This window comes from Grammomys surdaster, unplaced genomic scaffold, assembly GCF_004785775.1.
Source record: "Grammomys surdaster isolate TR1022 unplaced genomic scaffold, NIH_TR_1.0 125284, whole genome shotgun sequence".
NCBI lineage: Eukaryota > Metazoa > Chordata > Mammalia > Rodentia > Muridae > Grammomys > Grammomys surdaster.
The window spans coordinates 30,663-48,322 of NW_021620163.1; the positions used below are offsets into that span (position 1 = coordinate 30,663).

The following is a 17,660-nucleotide window of genomic DNA, read 5'->3' on the forward strand; positions in this document are numbered from 1 at the left end:
AAGGAGAAGTACCAAAATTTTCATTAGGAAGGATATGGGAGGAACCAGAATTCACTTGTATTACAAAAATAGTAAGACAAGTGAATTGAACCATTTAATGAAATCAACGGAGAAACACTGAAGAGAGGAAAGAGATTAGGAATCTTTCCCTGACATCCATTTAATTTGATTAGTTTCACACTCAGAATACTTTTTAAATGGTAGATAATAATTTTAGATTAAAATATGATTGGCTTAGGAATTTTAACACAAATGTCAAGTTAAAATAATATTTAAACATTAACCTATTTTGTTACTGCTAATAACAGTGGAATTTAGCATAATGGACAATTTAAAATGTATTTCAACATCAACTTATTTTGTTATTGGTAATAGCAATATTTCACATGATTAAAATATATTTAAAGCAGCTATATAGAATGAGAATCTTTCTGTATATTCACTGTGATAATTTTAAATTTATTCACACTTTGCATTTACAAAAACATTCTGTCATCTGCAGATAGATTACTTGAATTTAGTGCTAAAATCAGTGGGAAGGAAATCGTAGGCAATAAAGACAGCTGGGCACAAGGAGAGAGACTTCCCATGATCACTGCCCAAGAAAATGGCTCAATGATCAGTTTCTTCATTTAGAGATCACGAGCAAGACCAGGGACAGCTCTCTAATGTTCTAATGCATGACTCTTAGGGACAAGAAGACCATGGATAATTTTAGAATAAAATTAATTGTAAGCCCTTACATGAAAGTATAGACTTGAAATCCAAGAGTATTTTGAGGCAGGAGAGGGCTGAATTAGCAGTGTCAGCATTTATGGAAAGAACATACTAGTTTAAGCATGCTATGTATGATGTCCTGCTATGGTAGCACATGAGTTCCACTCTTGATAATGTAAAGAATGATCTGAAAACACATATTTCATTTTTCAGAAGTTCAAAGGGAAATTGATTTTTGTGGGTTTTATATTGATATTCATTATAAAATATTTTGATAATATTAACAGTATCTATTCAGAATATTTTCACTTATGCACTGTGTAATATAGCTACAATATCAATAAATGGACATTTAATTTTTCCATGCATTTCTTACCTAACATACTATAAAAATGATTCATAGTGGAAGTCTAAATATTACTAATATTTTATTTATTATATCATGTGATTTTTATTTTGCAACAATCTTATTTTTATGTCATGCCTCTTATGTATATTTTAGGTACTTAACATCAATGATTTCTTTGTTTTAGAAACCTCTACTAAATTTAATGACAAGGAAGAAAATTGATAATCAGTAAATGTAAGTTTTATAAACTAAAAGAAAATATGATGTTGTGTCATATCCTAATGTAATCTATCTTCTTTTAATTCCTAGAATAAATTTTTAAAATGGATACTGGTATACATATCATAAACATGGTTATAATTTGAAGCTATTTTTTATATCCTCTAAGACCATTGCTTGAATAAATTTAATCAAATTTGTATAATTTTTTTAAAAAACATATTTTAACTTAAAATATCAATATTTTTAATCATGTTTACCCCATCCCCATTCTTCCCAACACTTTCCCACCTCAGTACCCCTCAATGTTTTTTCTCTATCTAAACACACACACACACACACACACACACACACACCCCGAGGTACATTCCTTTTTATTATTTTTTGAATGCACCAGTTTTTACATCAGCATATTTATGTCATCATTGTTAAACTATAGCGACATCAATAGATATTTTTATTGTTTTACAGTTTGCAGAATATCTTTAAAAAACTATGAACATGACAGGTTGTGGTAGCATATATAATAATCCTAAAACTTGGATGTAGAGAAGCAATAATCAGAAGCTTAAAGTCATCTTTGTCTAAGTGGTTATTTGGAAACCAGCTTGAGCTACATCAGACTTTTTCAGCACTCTAAACATAAAGAACCATTTGTTTTCTTTCATGGATCCAAAACCTTGAAGTCTAGCAATTTGTCTCATGGCACTTATATATTACACACAAAGTTGTTTTCAGAATATTTGACAACAGAAATGTTAAGTGAGAATTTTTTCTATCTATATAATATTTTATTTTGTCTAGTTTATATTTATTTTTTGCTTTAGAGTTGAGTTTTTCATACATGTATACAGTAAAAAGCGATAATATAAAACCCTATATTTTTCAAACTCCTACATAATCAAAAGCAAAGACCTCTGCTCTACTTTATTTTGTTGCTTTTGAACCCACTAAGTCCAGTTAATCCTGCTGCTATGTATATGGGTATTGTGCCATTCAGGGGGACATTGGAGACCTCCCAGTGGCTATATCCTCATTAATGAGTGAGTTTTACCTCCTGAAGACCAATCCATTGTCAAATGTAAGAAACCACAGAGGAAAGTTTATTTACATGTAAAACTTGTCATTTCATTGTGACACATTATTCTTTTACTCACATATTTGTAACAGTAAATATGTGTGTGCTTGCACACCCACACACATTAAATATACACACCTATATAGGTAGGTATATAGCTAAGCAATCAAAGAAAACACATTTTATGGATACATTTCCATTGTGTATATAGAAAAAAAATGTATAACATTTAATTATATCTACCTAGGAAAAGTGAATTTTATACCTAGAATATTTACATAAATGATTTATTAAATAGTTTTATGTAGGGCAGCTGGGTTTTCAAGTGGATAAATTATGACAGCATTTAAAGGGCATTTTAATGTGAGCTTCATTTAGATGTTTTTAACTTGAAACTCTTCTTAATCTTTGCATATACAAATGTAGGTTATTTATTAATGCATTTTACAGTAAATTCATAAACATTTCAAACCATATCTCTTATAAGATATTTACTTTATAAAATTTTCACATACATAATTGTAAACATAATTGGTAAATAATTAAATCTCAAGATAAGAAATTGTATTCAACTAATTGTTTCTCTGTTTTCTGTTATTTTCAAGAACTTTCATTTGTAGGTCATTGGTTCATTGGTTCCTGATCCTTTTACATTTAGTCTTTAGGTTATCAAGATACCTCACTAATACATCAACAAAATAATAGATTCTTTTACCAGTACATAGAAGAGTTGAATGTGAAAGCAATTGGAAGTTCTCACTGAGATAAAGTATTTCAATCATCCTCTTCTTCAATCTATGAAGTGATCTTGTGTCCTTTGGCCTGTGTCTTCAAAAATCCCAGATTAATCATATTTTGTTTGACCCTAGCTTCTCTAATTACAACTTTAGCACAAAACCCAGCAATACTAACTTCTGCCACTTACTGTTGAGTATTGAACATTTTTGAATTATTTCATTTGTAGATGTCACTATTAAAAATATATCAAACAAAATTTTCTAATATTTGTAGGTTTGTATGAAAACATTTAGCTTGTAACTTTTACGAATGATGCTAAATCAGAGCTTTGTCACTGAGTTCATACTCCTGGGACTTTCACAGAACCCAAAAGTTGAAAAAATACTGTTTATTTTGTTTTTCTTGGTCTACCTTGCAACTATTGGGGGAAACATCATAATTGTTGTAACAATTATATGCAGTCCAGCACTTTTTGGCTCCCCCATGTACTTCTTTTTGTCTTTCCTCTCCTTCCTGGATGCATGTGTTTCTTCTGTAATCACACCTAAGATGATTGTAGACTTCTTCTATGAGACAAAGACCATCTCCTTTGAATGTTGTATGCTGCAACTGTTTGCTGTCCACTTCTTCACGGGGGTGGAGGTGATTGTCCTCTCAGCCATGGCCTATGACCGCTATGTTGCTATTTGCAAGCCCTTGCACTACTCTTCCATCATGACCCAGAGGCTCTGTGGCATCCTGGTGGGAGTAGCTTGGTCAGGAGGCTTCTTGCATTCTATCATACAGATTATCTTCACTTTGCAGCTGCCCTTCTGTGGACCCAATGTTATTGAGCATTTCATATGTGACTTGTTCCCATTACTGAAGCTAGCCTGCACCAACACGCACATTTTTGTCATTTTGGTGTTTGCCAACAGTGGGTCTATCTGCATCATTATTTTTTCCTTATTGCTTGTTTCCTATAGTGTCATCTTACTCTCTCTGAGAGCTCACAGTTCTGAAGGGAGGCGTAAAGCACTCTCTACCTGTGGATCCCACATTATTGTTGTGCTTTTGTTCTTTGTTCCATGCATATTAATATATGCACGAAATACTTCTGCATTCTCATTTGAGAAAAATGTGTTTATATTCGCTGATGTCCTGACACCATTACTAAATCCTATGGTATACACTTTCAGGAATAAGGAAATGAAGAATGCCATCAAGAAAATGTGGAAGAGATTGTTTAATACTTCTGATAAGCATTAGATTGTCTAACTTACAGTGGTCAGGAAGTGGCTCAATTTGTAATAGAACTTGTTTTATGTGTATGCATGTCTGGACTTGGATCTTGATGTGCATTCCTCATTCCAGGACAAGTAAGACAGGTCTTGGACATCAATTTAATGGAAATACCAATTTAAGATTTCATACTTCCAGTTTCTTTACAAAACCTTTTCCCACACCAGCATCTAGGCCCTCTCTTTCCACCCCATAAACCATCGTTTTCTGGGAGCCACACTCTTTTGTCTATCAGTTAGGTACTGTTCTTTCCATATGTAATCTATACACTTCATGATTTGAAGCACTCTGGAAACATAACTCTGCCTCACCCCATAGGTCTTCTAGCCTTTCTTGGATCTCCTCATAATGCTTGTCATATTGCCCAGCTCCCTCTAGAACTCCTATAGGCTTCTTGCTTCTAAATAATCTAACTCCTTATCTATTCCTGGTAGGTCCTGTCTCTAAAGAATCCATAGGCCTCCTAAATATACAGCCAGCTTTCTAACAAGCCCTGCTGTTGATGAGTAGGATACAGAAATTTTTACTGTCTGATGGTTCACCTTTATTTAATAAATGTTAGGAGATAAAATTACTAATCTGCTAAAATATCCAAAGCACAATTCATGCCAAATAATTATTTTGTGTGAACACACAAATGTAAAATTTACTTTTGAAGACTATCTTTGGGAGATCATTGGCTGGATACTCACCAACACCTACATCCTATGTGCCTCCCCAAAAGTCTGCAGTAACCAAATATACAGGTGAGAATCTCGCCCAGATACTCAAGAGAGCTGGGACAACCATGAGGCACAGCTTATGAGACCCAATCTCACAACACCCCCCCAAATACACTCCCCTGAGCCCCTGAGTTCCACCTTTCTTCCTATCTACTTCCTACTTCAGGCCAGATCAGTGGCCTGATAACTGCCCACACTCTATAGCCTGCATGCCTCCAAGGGGATCTGTTGTAACTAGAGAAACAGAGTCCAGTTGATACAAAGGTCACTTGCCCCACCAGGATCTACCTTCCTTTTGGTCTACATCTCCACCCAAGTCAGATCACCAGGCCTCATACTCTCATACATACCATAGCCTGTTGCCTCCCAAGAGGTCTGAAGTAATCAGGGACACAGCCTACCTGCCTCCCAGGAGGTCTGTAGTAACCAGGGAGACAAGAGACCTGCTCTTTCCAGAGACACAAGAAGCCAACCTTATCCAGAGACAGCATCGCCTGCCTCCAAGGAGGTCAGATCTACTCAGAGATACCAAGGCCAGTTAACACCAGAGATAACCAGATGGCTAGAGGCAAGTACAATATCACATTAGACAGAACCAAATGCAATTCAACACCACCACAACCCAGTTTTCCCACCACAGCACGCACTGGATACTCCAACATGAATTAAAAGCAAGATAATGATCTAAAATCTCATCTCATAAATATGATAGAGACCTTTTAGGAGAATATAAAGAACTCCTTTAAAGAAATAGACGAAAACACAGGTAAACAGGTAGAAGTCCTTAAAGAAGAAACAAATAAATCCCTTAAAAAAATACAGGAAAACACAATCAAGCAGGTGAAAGAATTGAACAAAATGGTCCAAGAACAAAAATTGTAAATAAAAACAATAAAGAAAATACAAAGTGAGGCAACCCCAGAGATGGACAACTTAGGAAAGCGATCAGGAGCTACAGATACAAGCATAACCAACAAAGTGCAAGAGATAGAAGAGAGAATCTCAGGCATAGCAGATACCATAAAAAATATTGAAACATCGGTCAAAGAAAATAAAAAGTGTAAAAAGCTCCTAACACAAAATATCCAGGAAATTAAAGACACAATCAAAAAGTCAAACCTAAGAATAATAGGGATAGAGGAGGGTGAAGTATCCCAGCTCAAATGGCAAGAAAACATCTTCAACAAAATCGTAGAAGAAAACTCCTTAAACTAAAGAAAAAGATGGCCGTAAATGTACAAGAAGTCTACTGGACACCAAATAGATTAGACCAGAAAAAAAAATTCCTACCATCATACAATAATCAAAACACTAATGCACAGAACAAAATATGACTATTAAAAGATGTAAGGGGAAAAGGGGCAGACCTATCAGGATTACACCAGGCTTTTCAACAGAGACTCAAAAAGCCAGAAGATCTTGGACAGATGTCATCCAGACACAAAGAGAACACAAATGTCAGCCCTGAATGCTATACCCAGCAAAACTCTCAATCACCACAGATGGAGAAACCAAGATATTCCATGACAAAACAAAATTTAAACAATATCGCCTACTAATCCAGCCCAACAGATGAAACTGGAATGAAATGTCCAATACAAGGAGCATGCGTATAACTAAGAAAACATAAATAATTAAATATCTTACAACATACCCAAAAGAAGAGAATCATACGTGTATAATAACATCTCCAACAACAGATATAAAAGGAAATAACAATCATCTCTCTTTAACATCTCTCAACACCAATGACCAAATTCCTCATAAAAAGACATGAGCTAACAGACTGGACACACAAGCAGAATCCAGCCTTTGCTGCATATAGTAGCATACCTCAATGACAAAGACAGATGCCACCTCAGAATAAAAGGCTGGACAAAAGTTTACCAAGCAAATAGTCTGAAGAAACAAGCGGAAATTGCCATTGTAATATCCAATAAAATAAATGTTCAACCAAAAGCTATTAGACAGAATAGGGAAGTTCTATGACAAGAATTTCAAGTCTCTCAAGAAAGAAATAGAAGACTTCAGAAAATTGAGAGGTCTCCCATGCTCATGGATTGGTAGGAGTAACATAGTGAAAATGGCCATCCTACCAAAAACAGTCTATAGATTCAAATTAATCCCCATTAAAATTCCAACAAAATTCTTCCAAGACATGAAAAGAGTAAATGTCAATTTTATATAGAAAAACAAAAATCCCAGGATAGCAAAAACAATAGTCAACAGTAGAAGATTTTCTGGGAGAGTCACCATCCCTGACCTTAAGCTATGCTACAGAATCATAGTGATTAAAAACTACGTGATATTGGTACAGAGACAAGTTGATCAATGGAATAGATTTGAAAGCACAGAAATAAACCCGGACACTTATGGACACTTGATCTTTGACAAAGAATTTCTTCAAGAAAACACAAAAGACCTTGAAGGTGAGAGACTCTCAGGACTCAACGGAAGTGACCTTAGATGAAATGTCCAACAGTGAGGAGAAGGAACTCAGAGTCCACCTCCAGTAGATAGACAGAGCCTCAAGTGGAGAGAAGGGGTTGCCAACCCACAGTCAAAATTTCTGAACCATAATTATTCCTGTGTAAAAGAACTACAGTGACAAAAATGGAGAGGAGACTGAGGAAATGGCAGTCCAGTAAGCTGCCCACTGGGGATCCATCTCATGGGGAGGCACCAAGGCCTGAGACTATTACTGATGCTATGGTGTGCTTACAGACAGTACTCTCCTCCGAAAGGCCCAACCAGCATCTGACTGAGACATAAGCATATACTTACACCCAACTAATGGACAGAAGCCAGAGAACCCTATGGTTGAGTTAGGGGAAGAATGGAAGAAGTTGACACGGAAGGCAACCCCAGAGGAAGAGCAGCAGTCTCAACTAACCCGGTTCCCTGGCAGCTTCCAGAGACTGAGCCAGCACTCAGGTAGCATCTACAGGTGTTTTCAGGCCCCCTGGATGCATATATAGCCGAGGATTGCCTAGGGTAGACTTGGTGGGAAAAGATGTGGCTCATCCTGTAGAGACTTGTGGCCCCAGCAAGTGAAGAGGCCTAGTAGGGGGAGGTGAGTTGGAGAAGTAACTTCTTTGAGACCGGGGGGAGGAGGAATGAGATGAGGAACTGTGGAAGGGGTGACTCGGAGATGGGACAATGGTTAGATTATAAATAAATAAATAAATAAATAAATAATCAAAATAAATAACAAAAATCAAAAGAAAAAATCCAACCAACAACACAAGAAATAAAAAAGAAAAATAAACAAAACAAAAACCAGGTGGCTTGTTATGGTGAAAAATCATCAAATGTTATACTTATCTCAGGTCTTTCAGTGTTAAAATATGGGGCTGGTAGATAACAATTTTCCACTGATGTAATAGTAACATAGCAGTTTGTGGGATAACTAGTCCTTTTCACATCTTGGTTGGATTTGTTTCTTTTTTTTTTATCTTTTTTTATTTGTTTGTTGATTTATGTTTTTATTGCTAAGTTGACAAGATGTCCAATTGCCTCTTAAATAATCACTTTTTCAGCATGAACTATTTAAACTTTCAGCTTCCTTTAGAATTTGGCAGAGTTTAATGCAGAGAATTTTAGCTTTTGTAAATACTGAGGATAAGTAATGATGACTGCTGCTCATCTTTTAACGAGACAGCTACAATAGCCCCTTCCAATATCAGGAAGTATCTCAAAATAGAAGATAGAATACAATGTAAAACATGGAGAATGGGAAGTGTGTTATGATACATTGTCTGGTGGATATTTAATGGTCAGTGAACCAAGAAAAACCTATCAAGTTTGGATATCTGAAACCAAAAGACAAAAACAAAAAATAAAAACTAGCATTTGACCAGAACCTTCAACATTATATCATGATGCTCCACTTTTTACTAAGGAGCTACAGACAGTTAAAGTTAGAGAGGGGTAGTATTTTCTTCGGGTATGTAGGTCTAGGTGAGTTCTTCTTGGTTTAGTAATTAGCCACATATCTCTGCTCATATAGGCAACTCTTACTAAATTCAGTAGCTAAACAAAAAGACATGACTATAAGGAAGGGAGTAATTGATAATAAGGCAATCTGGAAAATTAGGAAGAGGAGAAGAAATCATTATGAATAGTCAGTATGATTATAGTATACTGTATACATGCATAAAATTGTCAAAACCAAGTAAAAGATAAAGAAAATATTCTTAGATAAAATAAAAAAATGTTCCTATGAATATATATATTTCAGCTATTTATACATATAATGCTTTTCTTAGTAAAGAAATATTGATAATGTTTCCAAAACAATGTGTATTTTCTTATATATTCATGAATAGACCTTATTGACAGGAACATTTGTCTAAATTCTGCACAGATACTTCATTCTATTTACTGTAAAATAGTGTACAATTTTATTAAGATGATGGCATAAAAAAGCATTTATCTAATAGAACCCTCCCCAAATTAAATGAAAACACAGCATTATTTTGGACAGACAAAGAGGCACTATAAATACACAATTAAGTGAGAAAATATACAAATGGTGTGTTGGATTCTCATGGGACCAGAAATTTTACAAATCATGAGGGATCTAAGAGTTAGTTTCAAAGACTCATAATGTCTGGCAAAAACCTCTCTAAATTCCAGATGCAGTCTGTAAGGAATTTCGGATTCTTCAGTTTTATTTGGTTTGCAGCCATGATGAACTGAGCACTCAAGGATCAGAGGTAATAATATCCTTTACCCTCACTTTCAGAGCTGTTCTACTGTTTCCTTTAGATGTGGAAGAACCTGCTGGAAAAAAACTGAAAATCTTGACTACCACTGAATTGACATTTGACCAAAGATAATAAAGGATGTGCGTCTTCAATTTTTTCCCACAATTGACACATGGTGAGGCTTATAAAGCACATTATTTCACTTTCAGAGATGATTTTTAAATGGTGGTAAAATGTAACTTTTAATATAATCATGATCTATTCATTGTATAACTATTCTTAAGCATAGTAAAAATCCCGGTGCTCATATTGCTTCCATTACAGAGATTGTATGACTAATGCCAGTGGTTCTGAAGTGAATAAAATGACACACAAGGAGACCATAGCAATATACTTCACAATGAATGGTGGCTCAAGTGATCACAGGGCTCAAATAAATGTTATTATAGTACGAATCCCTTCCTTCCTTCCTTCCTTCCTTCCTTCCTTCCTTCCTTCCTTCCTTCCTTCCTTCCTTCCTTCCTTCCTCTCTTATTCTATTCTTTCTTCCTTCCTCCTGTCCAAGGAAGTGCTGTCCATTTCATTCTGGTTTTCTTTCTCAAGTTTTATAGTATTAAACATAGTTTAAATGTTTCATCTTCAAGTGAGAACCAAACAACTCAGGAGTATGATACAATTCTTATTTTTATCTCTTCAAAAATCTTTTTTTCTAAATAGGTTAATTTATTTGTTCATAGATTCATAAATATGACATTTGCATTTAAAGCTTGTATAATTTGAGGTTGTTTAAAAATACAAATATTGAAACATGGTAATCAAAATGCTCTTATATATTTTATAGCTATTGATAGCAAATAATCAGGCTGTTTTCACAAGTACAGACTTAACACATAACACAGGAGAAGACACTAATGCTCAAAAAGTGTGACTGAAATCACAGAGTGAATTCTTCTGATTTAATCTTGTTCACTTTATTTCTCCTAATCATTAGTATCCAACACAGACAGGTTGAGAACAACTAAGTATTTGGAACTCTGAAGTGTTTCAGTGCTGGTATTTTTCTCTTTGAATGTAAACTGAATCATCAAGACATCATCCATTATATATGACGTGAGAAAAAGAGAAGGGTCAGTTTTTTTTCATTTCAGAAACTCTATGACAAGACAAGCTGAAATATTTAGGGAAATCTGGAGACCAACAATCTGGGGAGAAGAAAAGAAACTAATTTTAAGAGGATGTATTTCTCACAGAATCATAAAAGGGCATTTTCTTAGCAATAAATACAGAAAATAATTATCTTAGATTAAAATTATGATAGTTTATGGAGTTTAATGTATAGAACAATTTTAAGTAAGATTATAATTTACTGTTATTTGTAAAACATTATTTATTTGTATGCAATATATTTTAAAGCAATTGCTTATATTAATACCATGCTCCTCTGCCTTCTGACAACTTTGAGTGTTAAATCACAGTTAACAAAGACATCCTATCCATAGGTAAATTATTGGTATAAATACCTTTCCTGATAAAATGAATGGGAAGGAATTAGTGGGCAAAGCACATGGTAAAGCTAGCATCTTCCCAAGCATGACTCAAGGTCACTGCTCAGGAGATGTTTCAGTGGTCACAGTTTCTCTTGTGAGGATACCCTGAGCCAGATGAGGAATAGATCTATCATTTTACATACATGAGTGCTTGATCAAAGAAGATCACAGAATACTTAAGGAGAAACATAGAGACAATGAGTTGGTTCCTATATGAGAATACGAATTTGAAATCAAAGAGCATTGGAAGTGGGAACGAGTTCATCATAAGACCATTCATGAAAAGATGATATTGGATCAAAATAGTCAACGTGAGGTATCATCTTAAGTGATCTCACTGCTTCCACTTTTTGGTAACCTAGTGAACGGTTTGAAAGCCACAAGCTGTTTTCAGAAATCTAAAGGAAATTTGATTCTGTGGATTTTAATCTTAGTGTTTAATTTTAAGTACTTTATTAAAAATAAGAACAGGTCAATTACAAGTAAGTCTGTAATTTTATGTTTATTTCTACGCTATAGAATATATTTAAAACATGAATGAACTTTCAACTGTCTTCTGTTTAACAGAAAGTTAAAATATTTCACTGCTGATATATTCATATTATTAGCTTTATTCATAGTGTCCTATGATAGCAGTTTGTAATGCTCTTTTTTACATATCATACCCGTTATAGATGACTTAGATATTACTTATTTTTCAATATTTTAGATACTACATTATATTCTGTTGTAAATTTCCCTCATCTTAATTTATTTTTAGAACAAGTTTTGAGTATGGAGTGCTACTTCAATACATTTAACATGATTCAGGTTCTGCCATTATTGTCTAAAGTGTGCTCTGAAAGCATTGCATGACTGAAGAACTGTCGTTTTAATTGAATGTATTTCAAAATGTGATCATAAAAAGATATTTTCTTTAGACTGATTCTTCTCTTTATCTCAGTTTAGATGTACAGACATTGTTTAAGTATCATAGATTTCACTATTCACAAGTTCCTTTTGAGATATTGTTTTCAGAATATGATGATAAGAAGTATGGATTTGGCTGAATGTACTAGCATAAGTTTTTATTTCCAGAATTTGAAGATGAAGGCAGGAATGTAGGAGTTCAACATCATACTCCACTACAAGGTGCATTTGAGTCCAACCTGAGCTACATTAAATCTCATCAACCCTCATTAAAACAAGAACCAACCACTTGCCTTTCATGGACCTTAAGGCCTTAGGTATCTTAGTCCATTCAATTACAAAATCAGTATTATACATAAAGCTGTTTTGTTACCTACCATAAAATGTATTTTTATTTATTTTTTGAGAATTTAATACATATAAACAATACATATAAATAATGTTTTTTCATCATATCATCCTGCTCCACAACTCTGTCACAACAGAAAATAAAATAAGAAAAGGTTTTCTATTTAATATTTATTTAGTCTAAAACTAGAAGAAAAACTAAATGAAACAGGATGTTCCAGAATATCACTGGCCTATATTGACTTGATAATACCATACTGACTCACTGAGCATGCATTGAACAAGATATTGAATAACATTTGAAGACTTTTATCATATATATATGATTTTAGTTTCAAAATATTTCAGTTAGTTTTCCAATACTGTGCTTGTGTAAATAATTCAATTTAGGCTACATCTTGTGTGTTTGGGTCAGTTATCTTCTACATTATATAAAATTATAACCCTTCTGATCATAAATGATTAGAATGTAGTCTCCATTGTGAATATTTTAATACAAATTTTGGAATTTGCTTTAGTGTAAAAATAATTTTATTGTTTTGTTTCATGTAACCGGGAAACTCAACTAGAACATAGCAAATTTTAATATTTACTTTACATAGGTTGTTGGTTTCCTTGGAGTTGCCGAGTCATTGCGGTTATTTTCGGCCAATGAGGCTATCTGAAACAGAACTGTTAGTGTGTTTGAAGGCCTTTAAACACTAACATTGGTTATTAAGAACATTAGGAAGTACTGTGCACTGAAGAAATCATGTCTTATTAGAGCCTACAAAACAAAGTATTTTACTTCGTAAATAAATGTAAAGAAAAGCACTTAGCAACGTTAGCTACACAAAAGCAGGGATAAAATCTAAAATTAACTTTTCTGTTCTGTGTCATTCTCTGAGACAAATTGTTTTTAATATTTGATATCTCTTCCTACATTCCAATTTCAATCATAATTTTTGTATTTTTTTAACAAAATAAATTTGAAAATCTTTCCTAGTGTATCATTTGCACAAATAAAACCCAAGGTATATAGAATTTTTGGGAATTATAAAGTAGCTTGAGTCATGCCATTGAAAACTATGAGGGTTTAGATCTGAGTGCAATGTGAAGTAATTTTTCTCTATTTTCTACTTTCAGCAATGTAAGAAATTCTGGATTTCATTCTGATATTTCATTCATGGACCAGGACCTGTGATCTCCTTATTCATTACAATTCTTCATTCTTCTTTGTTTGGCTTTGAATGACAGCTGGTAAATTATGTAGTTACCATCTTAGTCTCAAATAGGTTCTGCATGATCTGGTGAACTGTACTATTAGCTTTTATTAAGGTTTCCTAGAGCACTTAGCTTATAAAAAGATGAAGGCTTCATATTTTAGATGAGAAACTTCTTCGAGACTGTCATGAAAATGTGGTTTTAAACTAAATATATCTGATATCATAAAAATATATATTAACAATCAAAGTTTTTATTCTTATTACATGACATTTAAAAAATAATAGTTTACTTCTCAGTACAAATATGTTATTTTTAATTATGCATTTATACTAATAAAAATAAATAACAAAAATTATAACAATATGTCTATATACACTGTTACATATATTCACATACATATATGTGTACATATAAAACTATGTGTACATATACACTGCTAGATTCATATATATATATATATATATATATATATATATGTAAAAGTAATACTAGTCAGGCAGTCTCTACCAAATGAGCTGCAGTCCTAGCCCCAACCCAGTCACTCAGTGAGTTTCATTTGGCTTGTTTACAGGAGCATGAGCACCTTAGCTGTGGTTAAACCACTGAAGAAAATGTCACTTCTCTCTCAGCAACCATTACATATATGCATACATGCATGCACACATATGGACATGAACATGTACATGTATGGATGTGTATGAGTGTATGTGTATATGAGTATATATGCAAATATTTACACATAAAATTTTATTAAACCTTTGTGCTATTAATACATGAGAGAACAGATACCTTTAAAAATATTTTTTAATATAAATATAATTGCATAGTTTCCCCTTCTCCTTTCTCATTTCAGTTCTTTACATATAGTCCTTTGTTCATTTTAAAATTCATTATCTTTATTTATTTGATTTTTGTTTTACTAACACACACACACACACACACACACACACACACACACTCCTAAATATATAAATACAACTTGTTCAGCCCATATAATATTATTTGTATGTATATGATTTCAGGCTTGATATTAATTAATTGGATGTTCCTTCACTGGGAACTATTATCTTTTCCCATTTTCAGCACTGTTTATAGTTTTTGTCTAGGGTTGAAGCCTATGATATTTTTTCTTTCTCCGTTAGCATGTCTATTAGTATCATCCTTGTTCATGTCTTGTTTTGGCAGCCATGTTGATGAGACATCTTGTGCTTAGGTTCTATGATATTACTTGGATATAAACTTGACAGAAAACTTCCAGTTTTGTAAAATCTTAAAATCTTTTGGCTCTGGAGGCCTACTCAACAAGAGAGAACTCATGCCAGTTACCAGAACTAAGCCAACTATTTAGGGCTATTAGTGAATTAATGGATCTGGAGGAGAATCTACAACCAGCACTCTCCTGACTACATTCCTAATATTTGTTCTTATATCCATAGATAAGTATAGGTTTAATCTCTCATCAAAGAAATATCTCCCTGCAATAAAGACCTTTGCAGAAAACCATAGATAATCCTGTGAAGCTGACGTTATCTAGAGAAAATTAATTGGAGAGCTGGAATATTTACATAGATGGTTCTCGGAGGTTTCTGTGGATAAAACATCTGACATTAAAAATGAATCTTTTTTTCCCAAGATTTGTACTGACAATTACCATGAGTAATATTCTGGTATGTTTAAGTTTAACCTTATTGGAGAATTGGCAGGTAAGCTGTTTATAAACATGTTTTATAGAAATTTTATGTAAGTTGCAAACCATATATTTCAAAGAATTACATTTTCTGAGAAAGGTTGTATTGTATAAATAATTGGCAAATAATTGATTCTCAAGGGTCTAAATTACATTCAACAAGTATTGTTTCTTCATCAGCTATGTGTTGCCACTAATTTTCTCATCACTGCTTCTGGTTGTTGGTTGTTTCTCTCTTATCTTTATCAAGATACATCATTAATATATGAACCACGTGATAAGATTCTTTGAACTTTATGGAGAGTAGGCGGTAGAAACTATTTTGAAGTTCTCAGTGAGAAAAATAAATCTCCAATTCCATGCTGCTGAGACCTTTCATGGAGATCTCATGTGTATTCAAACCAATATCTCAAAAAACCTAAGGTTAATTGTCTTTTTTTTTAATTAAAAAAAATAAAACTTCAACCTGTTTAGTTATAATAAATAAAATCAATGACTTTGCCTCATACTGTTGACTAGGAAGCTGAGTCCTAATAGCAGTTATTTTTGTTTGTTTTTGTTGCTGTTTTTACAATAATTTAATTTAGTTGTCATGGAAAAATGATTTAAAAATTTTGCTCAAATTTAAAACGGCTGAATTAAATATGATTTTTCAGCACATTCAACTGATCAGTCATGAAAAGTGCTGAGTATTTATCACAGAGTTCTCTGTTCCAGGATGAATAGATTAGTTCATTTTGAATGCTATTATGATTTGTACACTTAAACGACTTTATCATGTTGCCAGGATTTTCAAATGCACCCAAAGTACATTTTGCCTCCTTAAATAGAGGTAGTGTGCCATTTAATTATCACAAACTACTTGTAATAAAGTTGGCAAACATGACTAGTAATCTTGACTTTTTGCTAATATCTAGAATATGGTTTCAAAATGACTTTTGTGATGATTCAGTCCAAAAATTTTGTATAGATTGATAAAAACTGATCATTCAAAGAAAAATCAATTATCTTCTATACATAGGGAGTTGTTTAAATCACCAATATTCAAAATGTAGCTGTTGAAAAAACATTTTTTCCTTTAATATAATTTTACATACTACAGAATCTTTAATATTCTGTTCTCAATTATAATAAAAAGGCCTTTATTCTCATTAATGCAGATTTTTATGAACATATTTTTATGAACATATTTATGAACATTTACCTTGAGAACCATGCAAAACCAGACCTTCGTTAATGAGTTCATACTTTTGGGGCTTTCCCAGAACCCAAAAGTTGAAAAAATACTATTTGTTGTATTTTTATTGGTTTATATTGCAACTATTGGGGGCAACATGATAATTGTGGTGACCATCATCTACAGCCCTGCTCTGCTGGGCTCCCCCATGTACTTTTTCTTGATATTCCTGTCCTTCCTGGATGCATGCACTTCTTCTACTGTTACTCCCAAGATGATCATAGACTTCTTCTATGAGAGGAAGACCATCTCCTTTGAATGTTGCATGACACAACTGTTTACTAGCCACTTCTTTGCAGGAGTTGAGGTGATTATCTTGACATCTATGGCCTATGACCGCTATGTGGCCATTTGCAAGCCTCTTCACTACTCTTCCATTATGACCCGGAGGCTCTGTGGTACTCTTGTAGTGGTGGCCTGGACAGGAGGATTCTTACATTCTATCACACAAGTTATCTTCACGTTGCAGCTACCCTTCTGTGGGCCCAATTTTATTGATCATTTCATATGTGATTTGTTTCCATTACTGCAGCTTGCCTGCACTGACACATACATTTTTGTCATTTTGGTGTTTGCTAACAGTGGTTCTTTCTGCATCATTATCTTCTCCTTGTTGATTGTCTCCTATGGTGTCATCCTCTTCTCTTTAAGAGGTCACAGCTCAGAAGGACGAAGGAAAGCTCTCTCAACCTGTGGATCCCACATTACTGTTATGATTTTGTTCTTTGTCCCATGCATGCTAATATATGCACGACCTTCATCTGCCTTTTCCTTTGAGAAAAACACACTTATATTTGCCTCTGTGCTGACACCGTTGTTCAATCCTATGGTTTACACTTTCAGAAATAAAGAAATGAAGAATGCCATCAGGAAAATGTGTAGGAAATTGATCATAGATTCTGACAAATTTTAA

At 33.7% G+C, this 17,660-nt stretch overlaps 2 protein-coding genes across 2 annotated transcripts; both read left to right on the plus strand.

Moving 5' to 3' along the window:
• Window positions 1-1,059: 1,059 nt before the first annotated feature.
• LOC114637386 (olfactory receptor 4C15-like) lies at window positions 1,060-4,349 on the plus strand. Its single transcript, XM_028785614.1, has 2 exons — window positions 1,060-1,084; window positions 3,409-4,349. The coding sequence occupies exons 1-2, from the start codon at window positions 1,081-1,083 to the stop codon at window positions 4,347-4,349; spliced, it is 945 nt and encodes a 314-aa protein (XP_028641447.1). The 5' UTR covers window positions 1,060-1,080.
• A 12,369-nt stretch (window positions 4,350-16,718) lies between these two features.
• On the plus strand, window positions 16,719-17,660 carry LOC114637381 (olfactory receptor 4C15-like). Its single transcript, XM_028785608.1, has one exon. The coding sequence runs from the start codon at window positions 16,725-16,727 to the stop codon at window positions 17,658-17,660; it is 936 nt and encodes a 311-aa protein (XP_028641441.1). The 5' UTR covers window positions 16,719-16,724.

Bases quoted from the DNA above. Each gene is read 5' to 3' on its own strand.
- LOC114637381 (XM_028785608.1), top strand. From the start codon at position 16,725: ATGCAAAACCAGACCTTCGTTAATGAGTTCATACTTTTGGGGCTTTCC.